The sequence below is a fragment of the Gavialis gangeticus genome, unplaced genomic scaffold (genome assembly GCF_001723915.1).
Source record: "Gavialis gangeticus isolate Ggan-Ray unplaced genomic scaffold, GavGan_comp1, whole genome shotgun sequence".
NCBI classification, from domain to species: Eukaryota; Metazoa; Chordata; order Crocodylia; family Gavialidae; genus Gavialis; species Gavialis gangeticus.
Genome location: NW_017729029.1, coordinates 48138315 through 48162065, shown reverse-complemented (window position 1 = coordinate 48162065; position 23751 = coordinate 48138315). Strand labels below are relative to the sequence as shown.

Here is a 23751-nt window from a genome sequence, read left to right as displayed (position 1 = left end):
TGACAAGAGCATCATTTGATTTTATTTAAGAAATGTTTTTGTCATGATTTGCATGTGTTTTGTTGCATATATAGAGATGATTGCATAATAGCTCAAAATGAAGTCTTACTCTTGTATACTGTGGGTGGGGGAGTGTAGAAGGGTAAGGGTGGGTGGGTATGGGGCTTGTAGAGGGCTATAGGTGTGTGTGTGGATGTGTGTGTATGTGGGGTGTGGGGGTGTGTATGGATATGGATGGATGGGTAAAGGAAGTTTGTGGGGGGGTATTTGTGGGGACGTGTGGGTGCGTGTGTGGGTAGGTATGGGGTTTGTGGGGGGATGTCAGTGCATTTGTGTGTGGTGGGATGTGTGTAGCAATGCATGGGTCTCCCCCCAGATGTGCGTGGGTATATATGGGGGAAGGTGTGGGTGCGTTCAGTGTTTGTGGGGTGTGTGATTGTGTATGGGGGAGGGTGTGGTTGTGGGGTTTACAAGTATGGTGGGGTGTTCATAGGAGCCCCCTGCACAGCCTGGACCCAACCCACTCTGCACTGCCCACCTGTGGTGCATCCTGCTGCTCCCTGGGCAGGCAGCAAGGCTGGAGTGGCTCCACAGCTGGACCGACTTTCTAGGCAGCCCAGGTAGCAGCAGTTCCTTCTGGCTGCTGCTGCCACTGGCCCCAGCCCCATGGTACCGGTGGAGACCAGTGCTGCACACCCCTGATCCCGCATGCTCCACGCATGCTCCAGACTTGTCCGCCCAGGCTCAGCAGTGGCAGCACAGGACAGAAGCTGTTGCTCAGTGCTGGGGGAGCCTCAGCGCTGAGGCTGTTGCTCAGCCTCTCCCCCCTGCTGCTGCTGGTGCTTCCTGGTATAGCTTCCCAGAGTCTGCACCATGCTGGGCTGCCCTGTGTTTGCTCTGCCCAGCCACCGCTGGGCAGCCCAGGATGGGCTCCCAGAAGCTATTTCAGGAAGTGCCGGCAGTGGCAGAAGGGAAGGGGCTGCTTTTACCCTGCGCTGAGCAGCAGCTTCTGTCCCATGCTGCCGCTGCTGAGCCCAGGCAGGTGAGCCTGGAGGAGGTATGGGGTCAAGACTGTGTAGTGTGGGTCCCTGCTGGTACTGTGGAGTTGGGACCAGCAGTAGTGGCAGCAACCAGAAGGAGCCACTGCCATCCAGGCTGCCTGGAAAGGCAGTCCAACTGTGGAGCCACCCCAGCTCTGCTGCATGCCCAGGGGGCAGCAGGACGTGCCACTGCCAGACAGTGCCTGGGTCAGGCAGGACTGAGAGGACCCACCGCAGGCTGGACAAAGACTCAGTGGAGGCCAGATCCAGCCCACAGGCCATATTTTGCCCACTCCAATCAAGAGCCTTTTGCCCCCACTAAGGGAAGGAGAATCATAGTGGTCTTCCCCTGTGCCCCAGGTGATACAGAATGTACAGCATTTGTATTAAGTAACTCAGTGATTTTCAGCCTATTGCTGTCAGGAGGATTTCACCTTCTGAGGAGAGTCACTGTCTAATGATTTGTTATAGTTTAGAAATTAAATCACAAAGTGGAAAATGAAGATTATTAGCTAGTCATTTTGCAAATAAGGACACTACGATCCACAAGTCAGACACGACTTCCAGGTCCGCAGACAATAGTGAGTGCCGCCGCCGCCCTGTGCCCGGCAGTCATCGTCATGGGAAAAATCATGGTAAGTTTAAGATGCTTTACTCTCTCTTACCCCACTTACAGCTAGCACCATAATGGCCCCATTTCCAGGTGGGAGAGGTCTAACCCACATGCCCAAATTCTGCACTCAGTTATACCCATCCATTCGCACTGGGAAGTAACCAAGGTTAGCATGGCAACTCTATTAAAATCTGGCTTAATACCATGGTGCTTGAATTTACTAAAGACATTACATACCTGGTGATCCTGTGAGGCCAACTGTTCCAACTGTCCCTGGTTTTCCTTTAATGCCAAATGGACCCCCAGGTCCAGGAGGTCCTCGCACTCCAACAATGCCCGGAAGGCCAGGATTACCCTGTTCGCCCTTAATGCCCAGTAAGCCTGGCCTTCCATCCACACCTGGAAACAGAGAGTCAGGACATGACTGCACTAGTGAGAATAGGGCTGTAACGTTTTCATTTTAAAAAAATCTCAGAGTTGTACTAGATTCTCAGTAAACCCAGAACTACAAGCAGCTCCAAAAAATAGAAAAACTGGACTCTCAATTGTATTAGGAAGTATAAAACTTTATAAACCAACAGCAATGGTGCTCACCTTTCAGTCCAGGAAATCCAGGTTCCCCAGCAAGCCCTTTATCTCCTGGGAATCCAGGCACTCCAGGCTCACCTAGAGCTCCACTTTCAGCATCAAACACTTCACCAAGGGCTCCTTTTGCACCTGCTAATCCTGGGGTTCCTGCCTTTCCAGGTAAACCATCTGTCCCATCAAGTCCTGGAAGTCCCTGTGGGCCCTGATCTCCTCGGATCCCAGGAAAGCCTTAAAACAAGAAGCCAACAGAATGCACAGCAGAAGGAAAGAATATCCACTCTCATTGGCACTTCTAACCAAATATTTTTTTGGTTTCATATAGAAAAAAATTTGTCCGAAAACTAAAGAAAGGCTTAAGTTTGGAATATTTAAGTGGGGGGAAAAGAGAGAGAAAGAACGGAAAATAATGCAGTTATTCTACATGAAATTGAAGTTCAGGAGTATTTTGAGGCTGTAATGCTTATACAGCCACAAACACCAGCTTTTTCTTCTACTTTAGGAGCATACCAATCCAGTGCATGAAAAAGCCATTACTTAGTGTCTGGACTACAGCCAACTGGATCTACAACCCCTGTCTGACTAGTAAGGACTAGAAGCCACATGTTGTAGCTGCACTTGTACGTCCAATCGATCTCAATTGCGTCTAGATATTACCCAGAAACCCATGCTTCCCAATGTCAGCACCAGGCACTGTGGGACAGGTGCTTCAGAAGTCTTTGAATTAATTGGTACAACAATGGTGGGGAATCATGAAACAAAATGACACTATTAACAGTGTTGCTCTGTGGTCTTGCTAAATTGCAGGAAGGAAAAAAACACTTGCTCATTTAATGCAACTACAATAATTTCTTCAATTCCTTTGGATAAACCTGCAGGGAATGGGTCAGATAAGTTTGCAGTCTTCTCCACAGAAACAGACAGGCAGAAGAGAAACAAGATTTAAAAATCTCCCCTTATGAGTTTGTGCCTGTTGTGTGCGCCACATTGCTCTGTATTCTGACTTACAACTATTGCTAGATCACAGTACTTGAAGAGTCCCACGCTTTGTATGAAGATTCTCAGCACTGCATGGGGCTACCATGAGACTGAGGAAGCCACTCAGAATTGAGGATGCTTAAAAGCTGATTTCCTACTAAAGTTAGTGCTCACAGAACACCTGGTAGTGGGTTGTGGAGAACTACAGAAAATTTCTCTTAAATAACAGTGATCCCACCTGGAGAGGTCAGTGGTTTGAACCATTCCTGAGCTGAAGCAGGTAGAAGAGGGGTTATTTTATGCAAAAATGTGAGACCTCTTATAATTAACTATTGTACAGCTAAAAAGACAATTAAGGGATCTTGGAGAACTTCTCTCTTACCTGGAACACCTGGTGGTCCTACTAACCCAGGAGAACCTAGTTGTCCTTTTGATCCATATAATCCAGGCTGGCCTGAAATACCTGGAAATCCTTTGCTGCCTTTGCGACCTGCAGATAAAGAAAATCAATTAATTTAAGGGTACGTGTGCATATCATTGCCAAGAGAATTACATCAGCTTCTGCCAAGCTAACCTTCAAATACTTATCTACTGAACTAAGGTTAGCTACCCCCAAAGCCATGATCAGTTGCATGAACAGAAGAGAAGAATCTGAAATGACACTGACTGTTGCAGAATTCAGAGTGGTGGCCCATAGAGATCATATGGCTTTTGTGGGACTCAACCCCAGCAACTCTGGAAGAAACACAATCCCCTTTTAATCAAGCTATTGTGATAGCTATTGTTTAGCAGCGATTCAATTGCAGGCTTTATCCTCCCAGCCAGTCAGAGGATACAGACTGTAAAACGCTCTCAGTTCCATACCTGGTAATCCTGGGTGGCCCGGAGATCCAGGGTTACCAAATGCTCCAGGAAAAACACAGGGTAAGGTGATACCTAGAAAAAAGAAATGTAGTGAAGGTGTCTCCCTTTCAGTTTAGCGGATTAGAGTCAGATCATTTAGTGCCCACATGTCCTCTACAGACTACAAGGCAAGCACTGTGCACTGCATATTCACATCTCCCAGCGTGCAACACTGCCTCAGCAAAGGAATGTAGGGTGATAATATCCAATAGCGGAGATGCTTTAAGAACACTGATGATAAACTATAGAGGTCTAGGCCGGGTTTGGCACAGGACTGAGAACTAGGTGTTTCTGGTGCCGTAAACATTAATGTAGACCCAATTATACTACTGACTGTACAATGCACATTGAAAAGTCCCTGCCCCAAATAACTTACAGTCTAGGGATTGGTTCATTTTTAAGCCAGTGGGAGCTAGTGGGTGATCAGAGCTTCGGACAACGTATTTATTGGATGCTTAACTATATAAAATACACCTCAAAAAAAAAAAAAAAAAAAATCAATATAGGAGCCAAAACTGGGACATGGATTTGTTTTTGTGAACAATCTTAGCCTTTGCTCTGTTTGTTCTTTCTGCTGAGCCTTTCCACAGGTTTAAACCAGAGCTAGCAGTTCCTCTGCAAATTCTGCTTCTTTAGCTGGAGTACTGCATCCAGTTTTGGGCTCCACAATACAAAAAGGATGTGAAGAAGCTTGAGAGAGTCCAGAGACGAGCCACACGCATGATCAGAAGTCAGGAAAACAGACCTTATGATGAGAGGCTGAGAGCTATGGGACTCTTCAGCCTGGAAAAGTGCAGGCTCAGGGGTGACCTGATGGCTGCCTATAAGTTTATAAGGGGTGCTGACCAGGATCTGGGGGAACGTTTGTTCACCAGAGCGCCCCAAGGGATGACAAGGTTGAATGGTCATAAACTCCTCCAAGACCATTTCAGGATGGACATAAGGAAGAACTTCTTTACAGTCCAAGCCCCCAAAGTCTGGAATAGCCTGCCATTAGCGGTGGTTCAAACAGATACTTGGAAAGCCTTCAAGAGAAATTTGGATATTTATCTTGGTGGGATCCTAAGACCCCTGCTGACTTCCTGCCCCTGGGGCAGGGGGCTGGACTCAATGATCTTCTGAGGTCCCTTCCCACTCTAATAGCTATGAAGTCTATGAAGTCCACAGGATTCTCCTATTGGCAGTCAGTCAGTCAGTCTGAAAAATATCCATGTGGCTCAGCTGTTGATTTATTAGGTAGCAAATGAGAATCAGCAGCTGCAAATCTCATTCCACAGCTTCCATTTCTCACAGATTAAGGCACTCTAAAGTGGTTACATAATGATTAGATCATTATGCTCAATGACTAGTCATCAATGGCTTAAAGTCTAATTGGGAGGAGATATCAAGTGCAGTTCTCCAGGGGCCTGTCCTGGGTCTGGTATTGTTCAACATTTTCATTAATGATTTGGATGATAGGCCTCAGGGCATGCTTGGCAAATCTGTGGATGACACCAAGTTGGGTAGAGTTTCAGGCACTCTGAAGGATAGGAGTAGGATCCATAATGGACTGGGATAATGGTTCAGAATCAACCAGATGAAATTCAACATGGACAAGTACAAAATCCTACACTTGGGATGAAATAATTGTATGCAAAAATACAGGATGGGGAATGTGACTGGTCAGGCTTCAGTACTGAGAAGGACCTAGGGGTTACAGTAGAACATAAGCTGAATACAAGCCAATAGTGTGCTTTAGTTGCAAAAAAACGCCAGCAGTATTATATCGGGTTATATTAATAGCAACGTCACTGGAAAATAAAGGAAGCAATTCTTCTGCTCTATCCAGTAGTGGGGAGGCCTCACCCTCAGAGTACTGTGTACAGTTTTGGGCCCCACATTTCAAGAAGTATGTGGACCAATTGGAGTCCAGAGGAAAGCAACAAAATTAGAGAGAGAATTTCTGAAGGAAGGCAGAAAGGGCTTGAGTTATTTAGTTTGGGGGAAGAGAAAAGAAAATGGGGGGAGGATTTGATAACAGTCTTCAAATACCTTAAGGACAATTACAGAGGGGATGGAGATGGGCATTTTCTCTGTGGCTGTAAAGAACAAGACTGGGATCAATGGTCTCAAGCTGCAACAGAGGAAAAAACTAGGGCAACCTAAATGTCCTAAAACCAATAAAAATGGTAACCTGAAGGATTTTAAAATTGGTTGTGTCTAAACTGGGCTTGTTCACCAAAACCCTGCGGAGAGCTATCAAGAGAGTCTGGCAAAGGCCCGGTGAAACAAGCTTATTTCAAGGGAATTCTGGAATCATGGGTCACATCCAAACCAGAGACAGAATACTTCAATGATTTGGGGATTTTGATTCACATGGTCAGAAAGAGGGGACCCCTACCCCCCAATCACAAATCCTAGTTAATCAGGAGCTCCTGAAGCTGGTGACAGATCATGACTTCAGCATGAAGAACTGAGCAAAGCAAATGAGATCTGCTGAACAGGGGGAAGTCAACCTTTGACAGGTGCTAATACACTTGGGCTTGGGACACTGCTGTGCATGTGCAACATGGTGCACAACATCAGGAGATGTTCTGCTTTGATTCTGGAGGACCAAAAGTCAGTGCTTGTTTCGTTACTTTTACTTTGAAGTGAGGCACTGTTTGATAACAGACTTAATTTGTGACTCATTTTGCTCTCATGCTGGTGCTGTCTTAAAAAAACAGCCACTGCTCACTCTACATGGTAAAACAGCTTACACCAGCCTAATTTTTACTTAAAAGGAGGCTGAGAGAGAGGAGAACCTGATTGTTGCATCATAACACTCACTGTGCTGACTGTACTGAGGTATATTTAACAAGAGATGATTTGGATAAGTTAATTGTTAGAGCACAGAAACTCTTAAAAACTGCTCCCACTGCCCAAAATCTGGCATTCTGCCTTCCTGAGCCTGATGCCACAAGCTTTGAAATAAAGCAAATTAAAATCCATTTCTGACATTGCCTCCAGTCATGGTTTAATGAGGAATGACATTTTTTGAAAATGAGAGAATCCAGTGCAGCATCTGGCACAGAAAGGGCAGTTTAATTAATATGTCTATGCAAAACACATGGCTCTATGGGCCCACTGATGTGAACTTCCAGGAAATTACAGTGCACAGTACACGATTCAATATTTTATGCCACTTGCCTACAGCAGGTAGATAATACAATGGAAATGTTATTTGTTTATTTGTGGTAAGTGAGGGGTGATGGTAATAAATTAATGATAGTTTTTTTTTACCTAATCCTGGAGTCTAATAGCCCGATCAGATGAGCAGGGCTTAGTGTTTTCTAGTTCCTTAATGCTATATGTTATTACAATGCAGACAATGGCATCCCAAAGCCGGTGAAACAAATCTATTATGAAACTACATTGGAAGGTCCTTGGAACGTATGGTAAGTGATAAATGAGTAATCCAATCACATTTCTGAGCAATTTCATAATACTGCCCACAAACAAGTCAGAAGTTTTTTTACCCACACTCCATGTCCTTACTTGTCTGAAATGTGCATTTCTGGCAATTTGTGTAATTAAAAAGAGTGAGTGGCACTACTCACTTGAGTACGGATGACTCAGATGTACAAGTAAATGTATATTTTAAAACTCTCATCCATTATAACTGCAATCTTAAATTCCTTGTTGTTGCCTTTGACCAGCTAACTTCAATAGATCAATGTCTCTTTAAAAACATTGTATTGTCTTCAAAATAAGGCCATCCAACGTGTGTAGCGTAATCAGCAGTTATTCCTTCCCACATCTTTTAATGCTAGATGGAACTTAAAATCAAAGGATCTTTGTAACAGAAGCAAATGATTTCCTAGTAGTGAAGACACATTTTACTTACAGTTTTCTCACACATCTCTGTGAAGGTGTAAATTGAGTTGGCTAATGACTTATTCACACTTTTTCTATATACCCTGACTAAAAATACTCTTCTACAAAAAGCCACTCATTGTTAGCAAGGCTTTGATGAAACACTCATAATATACTGACTTCTGGTACATCTTACATGATCCCCAGTATTCATGATGCTGTGCATGTCAGTGCATGAAGCATTCTACTTCCAGCTGTTTTATGATATAATCTGGATTTAGCCATTGTAAGAGACATTTTAATAAGCAGAGGCATAATAAGTGCATATAGTTATGGGTTAGCAGAGTTTTTAGCATTTAGCACATAGCATGGGCTGGTGGAAAAATTATTTGGTAAGTTCCAATGGGATGCCAATGTTGGTTGCTATAACTCAGCCTGTTACAACAGCCAAGGGTGACAGTGATGCTGTAATAATATGCCATTCAGTATGTCTGTGTCTGTGCAATGATGGGAAGAACAGCAATCTTCCCATTGCTATTCTGGCAACCACTGAGGCCTAGCTCTCACCTCCCTCTGTGTCTAAGACTCCTTTACCAACCTCCTCACCGCAGCAGCAGTCACCTATACCAGTCAAGCAAAGGAGCACATGTTAAACAAAGTCAGAAAACCCACAGAACTGAAAGCATTTTTTTAAAAAATCTACAGGCCAAACATATTCACAGACATTTCTTAAATACACACAATAAACATGCCACATTGGCTTTAGCTCCTGGACTGTAGCTGGAAGAATAATTGTGTTCTGTTAAATGTCATTTTTGCAGTGACCTGTGTTTTGGGGAAAAATACATATGCAGTGATATTATGCCTGTGAATATATTAAGTTGTATTACTAATATGGTAAGTATTACCAAAATAGAATGTTAAATATACACAAAGTAGAAAACATATTAAAAAGCAGTAGCAGAAAAAGAAAAGATATTGCTTTGGTTAAAATTATCTTGGAAAAGCCAACATTCAAATATAGAAATAGGGAATATTTCTGTGCAAGCATTTGCTTGCAAGACCATTCTCCAAACTCTAGCAAAAAGATTACATGCAATTCCTTTGGAGCTCAGACAACATCCTGTATCTGAACCATGACCTAAGAAGCCCTAGTTTACTAGGCTCGTATCAGGCGATTAAATGTACCAGGCAGTGTGGTTACATTTAATGTACAAAAATAAAGAAAGCTTCTTCCCTGGACAATTTAAACTGAACACATCATTTATATTACTCGATGAATATAGCCGGGATTTAGTTAGTCAAAAGCGAGCCCTGTATCTGTTACCTTGAGCATTTCTGTTTACTGTCTCTTTCACATATTTCCCTCTCATACACTGAACTCCGGATTATTATATGAAGCTTTTCTCAATTAAATTAAACAGTGATTTTAAAGACTGATTCAGAAAGCACAGGCTCTACTGAATTAATCCTTACTGATAATACAGTATCCTGTTCTACTTAAAAGTTCATGTTAACCACACTCCTAATCACCATAGGTTTTCTGCTGGTTTAAAAATGGTTCTTGTACAGCAGTTAAATCTTGTACCTTTATTTACACGAGCAGTCCATACTCCTTAAGCAATCCCATCAGTTTCAACAGGACTACTTGGGTAAGCAAGAACTGCAGGCTAATGTCTGACAAGCCTACAGACCACGCACAATCAATTTAAAAACCACCATTCAGTTTATTATTTTACAAATTCAGTAAGGGAATTCAGTTAAGGAGTGAAGTGTTTGCTTAGTTGGTTGATAGAAGACTGAAACTATTAAACATAAGAGTAAGTCCCTGAAAAACCTACCTGGAGGACCTGGAAGACCTGGCTGTCCTGGAAATCCATCTATTCCTGGGTCACCAGGAGGCCCTCGAACTCCAGTAGGACCTGGGAAACCAATGCCGGGAGGACCACTCTCCCCACGACGGCCTTTGGGACCAGGTAATCCTGGCAGACCTTTTTCACCTGGAAAACCTAGGCCGTCATCACCCTACACATAGCAAAGACAGAGACAGATGAAAACAAAATACTATATAGAATGATTGAACCTTGCCATCATTTCAAACCGTGTGTCAAAATTTGGTTGGTTATTTTGTGCTGTTCCAAGTAACTGCATTTGACCTTGTGGTACTAACAAGGAAGGCGCCAGTCTAAATGTTTAGCAGCCAGTTTCAAGGGCATTTCAGAAAGTGCATGGAAATCTTGTAAATTCAGCAGTCATTGCCATTTCAAACTGCAGGACAATTATTACTACATAAAACACTGAGCAATGCATTACGTTTGCCCCAAGAGTAGTAGTATCCATTTAGAAATTTGTTTGCTTATTAATCTCTTTCTAACTAAACAAATCATCACATTTTTTGTTTTAGTATTTGATTTAATTACGAAGGCAGCATCTTTTGTTTTTAACAATGACAAAATACAGAACAAAAGTAGAACCTGTCCCTTTAAAATTGCAAGACGCTCAGACTCTCAGACAGAGTTTATCTCATGGCAGAGTAATTGGAGCCGTGCAGAGCAGCTATTATTAATCCTGAAGATGACAGAAATTCCTGGGAGGACGGCAGCCTTTAGAACGGCTTTCCTTTAACAAAGTGTTCTGATTAACATGTATAGCTGCATGCAAGTACACATAAATCATCCAAATGGGTACTTCGAATTCCAGCCCATATCTGACTCCCGCTTTGTAACCTTCATCTCCCTGGCTTCACTTTGTCTGTTGTGGGAGCAGTGGCTGGAAGGTTTTCAGAGAAAGCAAGAATCCTTTAGAAACTCATACAGCATATGCACCTTGCAGTTCAGCATTGAGTTAGATGCTATGTGGGAAAACATAATTGTAATTGTAAGTGGTAGCGTAGGCAAGCCCTAGGTAGCTGGCCTAACAAAGTATACAGTCTGGTACCCAGAAACTCCAGGAGGAACAAAATCAGGCCCAAAATATTAATAAATGTATTTCCATTCCCTCTCTATACTACTATCAATAATATCTTAGTTCCTACATGTAACTACTATGGTAATATAGACAAGTCCCTTACAGAGTGCATAGAATTCTTCATCTGTTCCCTTGCGAAGGCAACCAGGAGTTGGGAATGCTTCACCTAAACTTAGCACTGGAATTTGTACGCTGCTTTACTCAGGCCAGACTCGTCACTCTCTAACCAAAGCGTTAGAGCAGGTGCTGCTGCTGAGACGCATCAAACCCAGGGTTTGTGAGCTATGCTTTCCTTTCCAGACATACGAGCAATTACTTGGCACTATCACGTCTCCCTCGTTAGGAAGACATCAAAGGGCATCTTTCTATACCGTATCAGTACATGAATATAGTGAAAAGTTTTAGCTCTCTGGTGACGTGTAACAGGGTTTGCCATGACTAACAATTCACCTTTTTTCCTGTAATTCCTTCTCCTCCACATTATAGTTTTGAAGCACTCTTGCCACATAAATATGAACTTACTGGAGGTCCTGGCCGACCTGGCAAGCCTGGGAGACCATCTTGGCCTGGAGTTCCTGGGATACCAGAAGGTCCTCTAGGTCCTATCACACCAGGATCCCCCCGGATGCCACCATCTGTTGTAAAATATGGCTCCCCTTTTTCTCCCTTGGGACCTGGAGGACCTGGTTGTCCAGATGAAGCCTGTAGGCAGAAAGATTAAAAACAGGCACATGAACTTACACAGAGAAGTATTTATTGTATAGTAGCACTGTAGTATTATTGTTGCTGTGATAGTTGAGGGAATATTCACAAAAAGTTTTGCGTGGTAGTATCTTTTACTGGACCACCTATGTAGTTGGGAAAGATCTTGGGCAAACTTTTGGGTACAAAATGTCCTTCAGGTTATCTTTCCCAAACCAGAGAAATGGCATTTGTGGCAGCAAGAAGTTGTCCTACATCTCTCCCAACCACATATATGGTCCGTTAAAAATACCACCAAAGAGCTCTTACTTTATGCTGTATACAAAAGTCAGGGTTGGTGGGGAATCATGGGAGGGCACACAGTGACTTGACAGAAAGCATTCTACCAAGTCTCTTCTCCCCTTAAATATTATATTAAATATGAATTAAAAGAATTTCAGGAAATTTGTGAATGATTCAATCAAGTTCCTGTAGCTTTATGTACAACCTGTCCAGAGCTCATCCAGGGTTGTCTTCCTGGCAGTGTACGAGGCTATACGCACTGTGCCTTCAGCAGCTGAATAAGAAGTTCACAGAATCCCTCCTTTGTATTGGTGAAATCTCTGCAGCTTTAGCATCTTCCCACAAATCAAACTGTTCTTGCTTTTTTACCCAGGCAAGCAGGAAAAATTATTTTAAGTAATTATCCTAGTTTCAACTTAGTCAATGGCAGCCAGTAGGACATGAACAAACCTTTTTCCCACCCCTTGAATTGATGGAGACTAGCAAAACGCTGACTTACCACTGGGCCTCGTGGCCCTGGGACACCCACTGTGCCTGAATCTCCTCTGGAGCCCTTTGGTCCAGGTCTGCCAGGACTTCCTGGTAAACCTGGAAGGCCTATTTCACCTCTAGGGCCAGGTATGCTTACTCCTCCATCACAAGCACAATCACCCGGTTCTCCTGGAAAACAAAGAGGGAAATCTCCAAACTCAGTACTACGTGTATAAAGGTTTCATTTTGCATTGAGATGATCTAAGAAAAGTCCTAAACTGAACAATGGAAAGAGGTCTTTAGGTCTTGACGGCTTGGACCTTCCTCCATTACTTTCTACAGGTCAATGGTGACAAGCGGTAAAACAGCGGAGAACCAGGTCTAATTCTACTCAGATTCATATTCCATGTTAACACTGCAGTGTCCACATGCTTTTCAGTAGCACCCTGAGCAAAGTAATTAACATATGTTACATGGTGTCCATTTTCTTCTAGAGCAGGATGCACGTCTTGCATTTTTTAATATATATGATAGAGAAGGTAAGCCAAGTGCTCTCATCTACAGCACTGCAGTTCTCTTAAACGGATATCTTTTAATTTTACTGGAATTAAAGTCAAGTCTGAACCAATGTCACAGATCCAAACAATCTCACTACTTTGATGAAATGTGCATCCAGGTCTTAACTTCATTGTTAGCCCCTTTGCTCTAGCCTTTATCACAGGCTAAAACCAAAACATAAGTGCTCAAAGTACATGGGAAAGTTGAATGATAATATATATGACCACCACATTAGGATCTAAATTACAAGAAGGCAGCTTGGGATCTAATTTAAGTAGTAGTAAGTGTAAGGCATGCCATCTTGAAAGACTTTAAAACATGGAGCCCTTGGAGCTAATTATGATGCTGCATTTCTGCTTATCAGCTTAAATGGGAATGTAGCAAAACATGACTTCTCTGGCACTGTTAGTCTCTGCGTACTCCCAGGTTATCAGTCCAGTAGGTTTCTTTATCTGGCATTAACAACTATGAACAGAATTGCTTTGTTTTTTTCAGATATCCCCTATAGCAGGGGTGGGCAATTATTTCAGGTGGAGGGCCACTTAACAAGTTTTGGTAAGCTGTCAAGGGCCTCATCAGTAGTCCCACCCCTTGACAGTTACCTGCCCCCTGGCTGCCATATTTGGGACTGGAAGTCCCGCTCCCGTAACCCCTGACCTTTGCCACCAGAAGTCCCTCCCCTTCCCCCTGGAAATATTCCTTAAAGGAGGGGAGGGTTGCCATCTTGGAACCAGAAAAAAACCCAAATCATAGAGTAGAAGTCAAACACCTACTATAACATACTTCAATTTTACTACAAAAATATTTGTCATGATTTGCGTTTCCATACTGTATATGGAAGTGATTGCATAATAACTCAAAAATAAAGTCTTACTCTTGTATATTGTATGTAGGGTGTGTGTGCGTATGGTGAGGTATGGGGTGGAGGGGGTGTGTATGGTGCGGTGTGGGAGGGTGTCTATATGGGAGCTTGTGAGGGGTGTGGCTGTGTGTGGGGGTGCAATAGAGTATGTTGGGGGGGTACATATATGGGGGTGTGTGGGGGCAGGGTGTTGGGTGTGAGGGAGGGCAAGGGGATGTGGGGACGCCCACACACTTCTGCCCATGGTGCACAGCCCCTGCTGCCAGCAGCACCAGCAGGCAGAGGCGCTTGGGGTGCTTGGTGCAGGTGCTGGCACCTGGCAGTGCGCAGCTCCGGCCAGTTCTGCACATGAGGGAGAGGAGTGCAGCCGGCCCAGCCCACCTCTATCGCAGGGGCTCTCCACGGTGCATGTGCAGTTTCTGCTCTCTCACAGCACCAGGGCAAGCTGCTTCCCACACCTCTTGCTATACACATCCCAGGACTCTGTGGGGAAGCAGGGACTAGGGCTGCCCTCCACTGTCCAAGGACCTGCACAACAGGGGGCAGGAAAGGCAGCCAGCTCCAGCACAAGGCTTCCCCACTGCTGGCGAGTGTGGGAGCTGCATGTGTGTCCCATGGAGCCCATGCAATAGAGGCAGGCCAGGCAGGTCGCATTCTTTGCCCCTGCATGCAGCACTGGCTGAACCCATGCACCACTGGGTGTGAGTGCCTGTGCTGAGCATGAGTGCTCTGAACACCCCCTCATGCTGGTGCTGCCGGCAGCAGGGACTGCACACCATGCTGGGGGGAAAGGAGTGTGTGGGGGGGTCCCCACTCTGCCCACCCAAGTTCCACACTCCTGCTGCCCCCCGGGGCCACAGGCTCCATGCTGCTGCCAGCCCCATGATCCCTGCCCCCGCTGATTTTCTACCTGCTGCACGGTACGAGAGGGACAAAAAGGAAGCTAATCAGGTGTCCCAGGGACTGCAGCAGTGGCAGCAGCAGCCCGGCCCAGAAGCTGTGTGCTGGCCTGGCTGGGCTCTTTCACCCATGAGGGTGGGAGTGAGGACAATAGAGTATGTTGGTAGGCGTGTGTATACGTGGGCGCCTCGCTCCCACCCTTGTGGACAGAAGGGTTGGGCGGGGTACAATTAGTTGGTGGGTGCCACTGGTCAGATGCAAGTGCTTGGCAGGCCGGATCTGGCCTGCAGCCCATATTTTGCCCACCCCTGCCCTATAGTTTTCAATCTGAAGAGCTAAAAACTCATCGTGCCAAACTAAAGAAACACCCAAAACAAAATTCCCTCTTTTCTAAAGAAAGCTGTGACCTATAGTCACTCCCACCTCCCTGCTCAAGGTAGTTAGTACTAATAGATTTTATTTCTTGGCCAGAAGCAGAAGCAAGCAGACCTGAAAAAAGGAATACAAATGAGGAGAAACATGAAAAGTTAATTTTACCTTTGTATCCCCTTTGACCCATAGTTCCAGGTGGCCCCCGTTGTCCAGGTACTCCTGGTTTTCCAGGCTCTCCCTCCAGTATCACGTCTGGTAGCTGTCCAGGACCTGTGCATGGAAAGAAACTTAGCAAAGCCACAGACAGCTTAAATTTCAATCATCAGCTTATTACAACAGCTATTGTAAGGAAATGACATGGGGCTAGACTGAGAACTGATGTGAGTGGATACAACTACAGTGATACAAGTTGTGCAAAGAACAGTGTTTGGCCTGCTACTGTGAGTTATAATACTCAGCCACGTTTTTGTTTTGCTCTGTAGGGTCCCAAAGACCACCAGAAGAATGCAATAATACAGGGGTGCTCATCCAGGTGGATGGGATGGGGCTGTGGGCAGGCAGGGAATGGCAGCCAGGAGCAGGACGGGTGGGGAGGGTAGGAATCAGGGCTGGGGCTAGGATTGGGATCTGCTCTCAGCACATCCCTTTGATAGGCAATGGTTCCAGTGGGGAGCAGATTGCAGTGCTGCCCCAGTCCCCAGCCCTGTCACTGCCCCATGATCCTGGCCCCAGCCCTGCCTCCAGCCCCACCTACCCATCCTTCTCCTGGATGCTGCAGCCCCATCCCATCTGCCCAACCATGCACCCTGCTTGCACAGGTCCTAGCTGGTGACAGCATGGGGCCAGGGCCCAGGGTAAAGCTATGATCTGCACCCCGCAAGTCCCTGCTCGCGGAACTAGCACCTGTTGCAGGGGTGTACAGGGAATTGACTGCAGTTCTGCCCTGGGCCATCACCCCATACTGCCACCACCCAGCAATCCTGATCTCAGCCCTGGTCCCCCATCCCACTCCCTGCCCATCTGCGGCCCCATCCCATCCACCCAGCCAAGCATGAGGCAGAGCTATTTAGGGAGTTTTAATGAGCTATTGCAGGTTGGGATGGGAGGTGCTGACCTAGCCCACAACAGCTCACCAAAACTCCCTAAGTGGCCCTCTGGCCCAAATAACTGCCCACCCCTAGGTTAGAAGTTTAACTGAGGACTTCAGAGCTTGGTTGCAATGCCCTAATTCTGCTGCAGACTTCCTGGGTGATCTTGGGCATTTTAATTATTTCCTGTGTGCCTCAGCTCACCATCTGCAATGTAGGATAAAAGTACGTCTCATCTTGCAGAGGTATTTTGAAGATCAATACATTATGGACTGGAAAGGGCTCCCATGCTACATATAAGTACTCAAGATAGTGCCCAAGATAGAAGAACATTACTCAGTGATGTCAAAAATAAAACAGACTATAAACTATTTTATTTGTTTAAACATGAACATAGATAAAAACAGATCTAACAAGTTTACATACGTAGTATGCCAGGCAATCCTGGAGGTCCTGGTGGACCTGGAAAGCCATCACTCCCTGGTGTGCCTGGTAATCCAAATGTTACTTTGCCTGGGACCCCTGGTTCACCCTTCAGTCCTGAAGTACCTGGAATCCCCATGGGGCCAGCTGAATCTAGACAACATAAACATAGCTGGTCAACTCTGCAGCAGCTGCAAATGGGTCCAGAAGTTTTTCTAATCACATACAGATTATTACTGTGCATGGAGTGCTATTGTCTTCGCACAGAAAATATGGTAAATACATAAGGAAAAATCTATTAGCAGCCACTATCACTGGGCCTCACTTTTGCTGTTATAAAAAGCAGCTGCTTTGACCAGGAAAGCAATACACTAGTGCAAGTCCTTTTGGTCAGTGAGCATAAACTCATGCTAGATTCTGCAAATGTCAAATACAATAAGAATAAACTGTTGTTAGAGTTACTGAGTGAAAAATGCCTTACAAATAAGTCAAACGACAAATTTAGATTTTTTTTCCCTATTTGAAAATGGTGAGCAAAATAATTTGACTAATAATTCTTAGTCTGCAGATCATTTCTAGACAAGTGCTTTAGATATGGAATTGGAGCAGAGTTGATTACTTTCCACCAAGCAAATGAGTTAACTAATGTTGTTTCTGTGCCCTGATTCATTCATCCCACCTTTTACCTTTGGGTTCCCAGTGTTCATTCACAAATCAACTTTCAAGAATACGCTAGTAGTCACTTAAAATTATCTGCTTCTGTAAACACTTCTGCCAGTCAACTCATTCAGTAGAGAGTTTGCAGAAAGCAAACATTAAGAGGCCCTGAACACAGCTGGAGATCTGTTGCAATTACTATGGTTTTGATCCTGTTCCGATTGAAGTCAACATCACTGACTTCTTATGGCACTTAATCAGGTCCTATATGCCTCACATGGTGACGGTTACCCTAATAAGGAAATGACATGTGCAGGTTCTCTGTTGGATTGTATACTATTAAACAGTTTTTGAACAGCAGCTTTTTCCCCACACAGGGTTACATTATAAAGCTGCTGTAGCTATACTGGCAGAGATATGCTGGCAGAGTTACATAACATATGGTGACCAGAGGAGTTTTTCTGTCAGCATTGCTGAACCACCTCATTCAGACCACGCAACCTAAGCCCTTGTTTCCCAACCTTTTCCAGCCCAAGTCACACTTACATAAATAAAAAATTTCTGCGGCAGACTCATTAAGGCATTCCCCATCTTCATACCTATTGTTGCTCATTGCAATGGCAAAATTCCATGGCACACCTGTTCATTTCTGATGGCGCACTTTTGTGCCGTGGCGCACTGGTTGGGAAACACTGACCTAAGTCAACAAAACTCCTCTTCAGTTGACCTAGCTGTGTCCACACCAGGGGTTTGCCAGCATAATAATGACTTGTCACACCCTACAGGCAACATAGCTCTGCCAGAAAACTTTGTCCTGTAGACCTGGCCAGTATTTCTAGCTATTGCACTTGTCCTCATACACCATCAAGGTGTTGCAGTGCCTGAAATGGAGTTGCTAGTACCTCCATTAGTAAGCAAATCATCTGCTGTCCAGTTCCATAGCCAAGGAATGACAACTATAGACCGGAGAATGAAAAGCATTCCACAGTGAGAGCTGGAGCTTTACCTGGATCAAAGGGTGTAACACCTGCAGCACCAGGAAGGCCTGGTAAGCCACTTATCCCTTTATCTCCTTGAGGGCCTGGGATTCCTGGAGTTCCAGGATCTCCAGGGAAACCTATTGGACAAACAGAAAAAGAATTACAGGAAGTCAGGAACAGTCATTGGGTCCACTCCTCAGTCTCCCACACCAGTCACTGTAGAACCCTGACTAGTAGATCTATTTGCACAAAACACCATCACCTGTGGACATTTCTTCCTGCCCCCAGCAGGTTACCGTGACCGATAAGAAGCACCTGTGTAATTGCTGGCCTGTGTGGCTGCAGGTGCTGCTCTTATTCATATTGCTGGAATTTACTAAGCTGTTTCCCTTAATAACATCCTGCTACAGTGGGTGAGCAAGAGCAATAAAGAAGCATCCATTTATTTATTTGCAAGTGAGACAAAGAGGACATTTCTGTTAACAGCAGTACTATGCTGAAATGAGCCCCAAGGGTGGCCAATATTGTCTCAGGCTTCAAATACCTAAGGTGACAAATGCAGTCACTCCCCACCTAAGCAGTCTGCTTGCATTCTTACACCTAAGCAGTGCGCCTGTATTCTCACAACATTGCATTACATTAGGAATGGCGACTTATGGCAAACTCCAAAGTTATTCACAGAACTCCTATCCCAACATCAACAACAGCCAAGTGAATGGGTTAGAACAGGGGTGAATCTGACTCAAGGCTCAATGCAGGAAAGAAGATCAAAGAAAATCATATTAAGGGGAAAGAATACAAAGCTGAGTGCCAGCAGCAGAGTGAAGCATTAAAATTGTATTTCAAATCAGAATCTAACAGATGTACCTGAGATGACAACACCTTCGCCATCAAGATAGATGGGTGGACCTGGAGGACCAGGATCACCTAATTCACCCTGTAAAATTAAACGTGTTGGTGTTGGTTTACAATTCCTTACAGTCATGGAAGCAGGGATCAAAGAGTGCCTGGCACTATGCCGGAATCTGCTCCCAAACAAAACCCGTCCATTTCTGTTCACGGGAACACAAACAAATAAATACTACACATAAAATTATAAGATGAGCCATATGAGAAAATTATAGTATCCCAAGGTTCACCAGTTAGCACTAAGCACAATAAAAGAGATGAAGACCTGGCATTAAGGAAAACATTAGCATGATACAGAAGAAAGGGAAGAGATTTGACGGAGAGATGACATTTATTTAAACTTTCTGTTGAAAAAACAGTGGTTTAAATTTTCCCATACGATAAGGTACCTTCATTCCTTCTGCTCCATCAAGCCCAGGAAAACCTGGGATCCCTGGATGACCCTGGAAAATAAATATATATGAACATATAAATAAAACATTTATCTATAAAAACAAACAGTAGGGGAGAGACCTGGGAGGCTAGGGTTAGACCTCTTCAATGCCTAGATTTGAATTTTCTGCCCCAATCTCTTGCCCAATAGGTCTGGCTCACAAAAAGAAAACATTAGCAACCTCAGTCTCTCAAATCCCTCTTAATCAGCAACAAACTAGGTTCCAAAATGAATCCACTCTCGTCCTCTGAAAGAATGGCTACTGCAATCGGTGGGAAGCAAAGACAGGAAAAGCAGGGCAACATCTGGGGTGGGACCATCAGGAAAATATGCTCCCGATGTAATGTAATCTCCAGATGGGGAAAACTAGGAGTAATGGTCACAAACTCCTGGAAGACCATTTCAGGCTCAACACTAGGAAAAACTACTTCACAACTAGGGTGTCCAGACTGTGGAATAAGCTCCCTCCAGAGGTGGTACAATCACCTATGCTGGAAATCTTCAAGAGGAGGCTGCACGGGCACCTTGCTGGGGTCACCTGACCCCAGTTGTGTTTCCTGCCTAGTGCAGGAGCTGGAGGTCCCTTCCAGATTTACAATCTATGAATCTAATATCTCTTTCTCTCCTGTGTCACAGTTGTCTCCCAAGCCAGCTGTGCTAAACCATTTATATTTATGCCAATGGTTCCAACTCACTGACTTCCAGTAGCATCTTGTAATATACCATATGGTTCAGAAGACCCTGCCACTGTACCCCAAAAATTCCTTTTCTGGCCTTGTAATTTACTGCCCTGTGTGTAAATGCAGAACTGCCCTCTATGAGAGGGAACATCAAAGCCAGTCAACAGTGGGGCATAACCCCTGTTGCATCTACAGGTAAGGAGAACTCTGTTAGAGCAGAAGAGCTTGTAACCTTACTAGTGACCCTGAAATTTTGAGTAAGTGTGGACTCTACACACCTCAGGAGCAGCACTGGCTGACACCTTGTTGCCAGGGTTTTCCAGTCATTTATTTGAAAATACTCTCATCTATAGCATCAGCAAAAATGCGGCTATCACATAGCAGCAAGCATCCAGCCTATGAATGCAGGGAACATGCCAGCATCTCAGGGTATTTAACACCAAATGAAAAAACCCACTAACATGGATGTTCTAGGACTCTATGCACTGGCATATCTGGGAGTACAAAGGATTTTCACATCCTTATGTCTACTTAAGGCACTGATCATTTGCACCTAGAATACTATATATGAGATGACCCTAAAGGTAAGAGAGTTGATGATAGTGGGAAGGCATGCATAATTTCAAATCTTTATGGAGGCAACTGTTTGAGCCAGCAATGGACAAAATGGTGCAAGTGTCTTTCATTAGTGTTTAGATGCTCTTTTGAACAACTTGCATTGCCACCTTTCCTTGCGAGGCCAGATTCTTCTGTCAGAGATGGGGAACATGACAGAGAGGCAATAGGAAGTTAAGGAGCATGGACAGCAAGAGAAAATAGGAGCAAATTCTAGGGATTTTTAGTGACATCTCCAGAAGTTAAAATACTTCCCAAATTACCTTTCTCCCTGGAATTCCATCAGATCCATCCAAAGATGAAAAGCCCTAAAATTGCAAAAATAGGTATTATTATTATTATTAATCCAATTACATTCAACACCATAAGGGGCAGCCTCTGTAATCTACTACAGATTTCACTTCATAGTAGACAAAGGACCAATAATCCACTCCCAAACTGACTGCCCACATTGGGCACGCACGTGCCTCCTGCCCCATCTCAAACCCCTCTGAGGCGGGGCAAGAGGCACATGCAGGAACGAAAAAATGTTCCTCATGCGGCAAACTTGCAGCACAGGGAGAAAATTAGACCCCGGATATCCAGGGGCCAAAAAAAAACCAATCCACAGAACAGCACAGAGCAAGACACGGTCCCAAACCAAGGCTCAGTAGCCAAAAGCTTCAGTCAATTCGGCAGTAGCTGCGAGATGGTTAAAATTGTAGCTTAGGCTGAGCAGCAAGGGTCAGGATTCAGTCATGTGGTAAGGATCCCCTGCAGTCAGGTTTCAGCCATGACTCTGGACAAATCTTTTTTCTTCTCATTCTGCTCTTACAAAAAAAGATGCATTGGATGCATGCAGCATGTGAAAAATACAGCATTTTCATGAACAGGGATTTAAGGGTGTTGTAACGTTACTTACCCTGCTGCCAGGCAAACCAGGGACACCCTTTTCTCCTTTCTCTCCAACACCTCCAATACCCTGAGGGAGGGAGATAAAAACCCATCATCACATCTTTAATTCCCAGGTCTAGCCAGAGGCAAATATAGCGCAGCCCCCAGAGAGACCGAGTACAAGCATGTGCTTTAATGCAAACAACAAAGGTTGATCTCAAGAGACAATGGCAGTGCTCCAAGTATGTGGTGCATATTCTAGTCCCAGGGTTTCTGTGCTAGCAGTGATCATTAGCAACCACTAGCATGTGTGCCATGCTAAATGTTGCCCCTGGCAGACTCCTTTCAGGATCCCCATTGCCATTAACAAGGGGATGGAAATCTTATTTTTTGGATGTAAAAATAATCTGATTTAAACTTGGCAACTAACAGGTCAGTGGAAGACTCAAATGAGGACCTTTTTACCTTGTTAATATGGAAAAATGAACCCAAACTCACATTTCTACACTTAACATTTAAAAACTACTTTGCCTTCAGATTTGTTTCCAGTAAACCCTGAGAGTCAAATTTGAGACGTGTCAGTGCTTAAGCACTTTGGGTGCCTATAAACATGCAGTGGGGCTGCTCTGATGCGCTATAATTATGTTGGAGCAGACTTGATTAATCCTCTCACAGGTTAAATGAGTCTGCAGGAGTGTGGTAATTACTGTGCTCCAGCAGACTCCAGTGCAACGCATATCAGCATCCCCATGCTGAAAAATGGTGATTGGGGTGTTTTTTGACAAGTAAATTAAAGTGAGCTCCCCCAACTCCTACAGCACGTCTATAGATGCCCTTTGCAATCACTGGCAACGAGTAGGGAGTGCACGCAGGTGCACGTGCACCCCCTGGAAGCGCCAGCCGCGAAACCGGAAGTGCTGGCGGAAGTGCATTTCTGGTTTCGCCACTGGCTCGGCAACTGGCCTCTCCCCACACCCCACATTGGCAATCTGGTGCCCCTCCAGACACGGGAGGCACCAGTCACCTATGTCTGCAGTGCTCTGAACTTGCAAAAACTATGTCTGGGCTTAATATTGCACAGAAGAAGAGTCCCATCAATTTCTATAAGACTATTCCTGGTGCATGAAGCTAAGCATATGCCTAATGGAACAGGTCCCAAAAGCCTAATAAATTCAGAGCATTTAAAACAAAACTGCTTCAAATTCAGATTTTTCTTTGCATACTGTTCTACAGAGCAAATGCGTAGGCCAAAGCAACTGGTAAACAATTTATCTTGTGGTTAAGAAACATCATATAATATTTGTTCTTTTCAATTTAATGAAAAATACTGTGTTTACATAAGTTTAAGGCTGTGGAAAATAACCTCCCAACAGAGAAGAGAAGGCTGCTGTGATTCTTAACTCATGCCAGGGGGCTGTTACATATCACCACATTAAGCATGCATTAACTCCAAACACTTATTTGAAAGCTCAGCCTGCATGAGACCTGAGAAGTTAAATAAGAAACAAAATGTTTAAAATAGAATTAGAGGGAAACAAATATGATTTTTGGTTATGGAACTCAAATGGTAAAGTCAAGAAACACTGCCATCTCGTGGCTATGGGCATTTACAAAAGTTATCAATCATGCTGTAAGTTTAAGCACTTTTTAAAAGTGCTTAAAGTTACAGCATCATCAAAAGTAAACAGATGTTTGTTGTTTGATGCTGGGGGCTCTGAGCTTCTATGCACTGGCAGAAGCTAGGAGACAGGGACCGCTATAACTTGCTCTGGAAGCCTGGCAGCCAGGCCAGCTGGTATCTCTGGGCTTGTTCCACTGCTCTCCTGGAGACACCAGCTGCTGGCCAGGTTGCCAGGGATTTCCCTGCATATAGGGAGTGAGGGGGGCTGTCTCAAGGGGTGGACTCCCCTGAGCAGTGCCAATGGGCACCAGGAACCCTCTCTCTAGGGGTGGCAATGATGGCCAGGGTCCCCCCTACCCCTGATGGCCATACTCTCCTTCCTTCCCTGGCTGTACAGGATGAAGA

At 44.6% G+C, this 23751-nt stretch overlaps 1 protein-coding gene across 3 annotated transcripts in view; it reads right to left on the bottom strand.

Annotated features, from left to right (window-relative positions):
- Positions 1-23751, bottom strand: part of COL4A6 (collagen type IV alpha 6 chain) — a 244931-nt gene that overhangs the window by 27888 nt on the left and 193292 nt on the right. For 2 of the 3 annotated variants that reach the window (XM_019521549.1, XM_019521550.1), the window contains exons 14-28: positions 21754-21813; positions 21116-21160; positions 19514-19567; positions 19083-19152; positions 18242-18352; positions 16582-16731; positions 15233-15337; positions 12404-12564; positions 11443-11622; positions 9795-9978; positions 8521-8574; positions 4081-4152; positions 3599-3706; positions 2248-2469; positions 1891-2052 (exon numbers count right to left, since the gene is read on the bottom strand). In XM_019521549.1, the coding sequence (XP_019377094.1) occupies positions 1891-2052; positions 2248-2469; positions 3599-3706; positions 4081-4152; positions 8521-8574; positions 9795-9978; positions 11443-11622; positions 12404-12564; positions 15233-15337; positions 16582-16731; positions 18242-18352; positions 19083-19152; positions 19514-19567; positions 21116-21160; positions 21754-21813 (1738 nt within the window). The remainder of the gene's footprint in view (positions 1-1890; positions 2053-2247; positions 2470-3598; positions 3707-4080; positions 4153-8520; positions 8575-9794; positions 9979-11442; positions 11623-12403; positions 12565-15232; positions 15338-16581; positions 16732-18241; positions 18353-19082; positions 19153-19513; positions 19568-21115; positions 21161-21753; positions 21814-23751) is intronic. The other variant, XM_019521552.1, reaches the window with a different exon arrangement.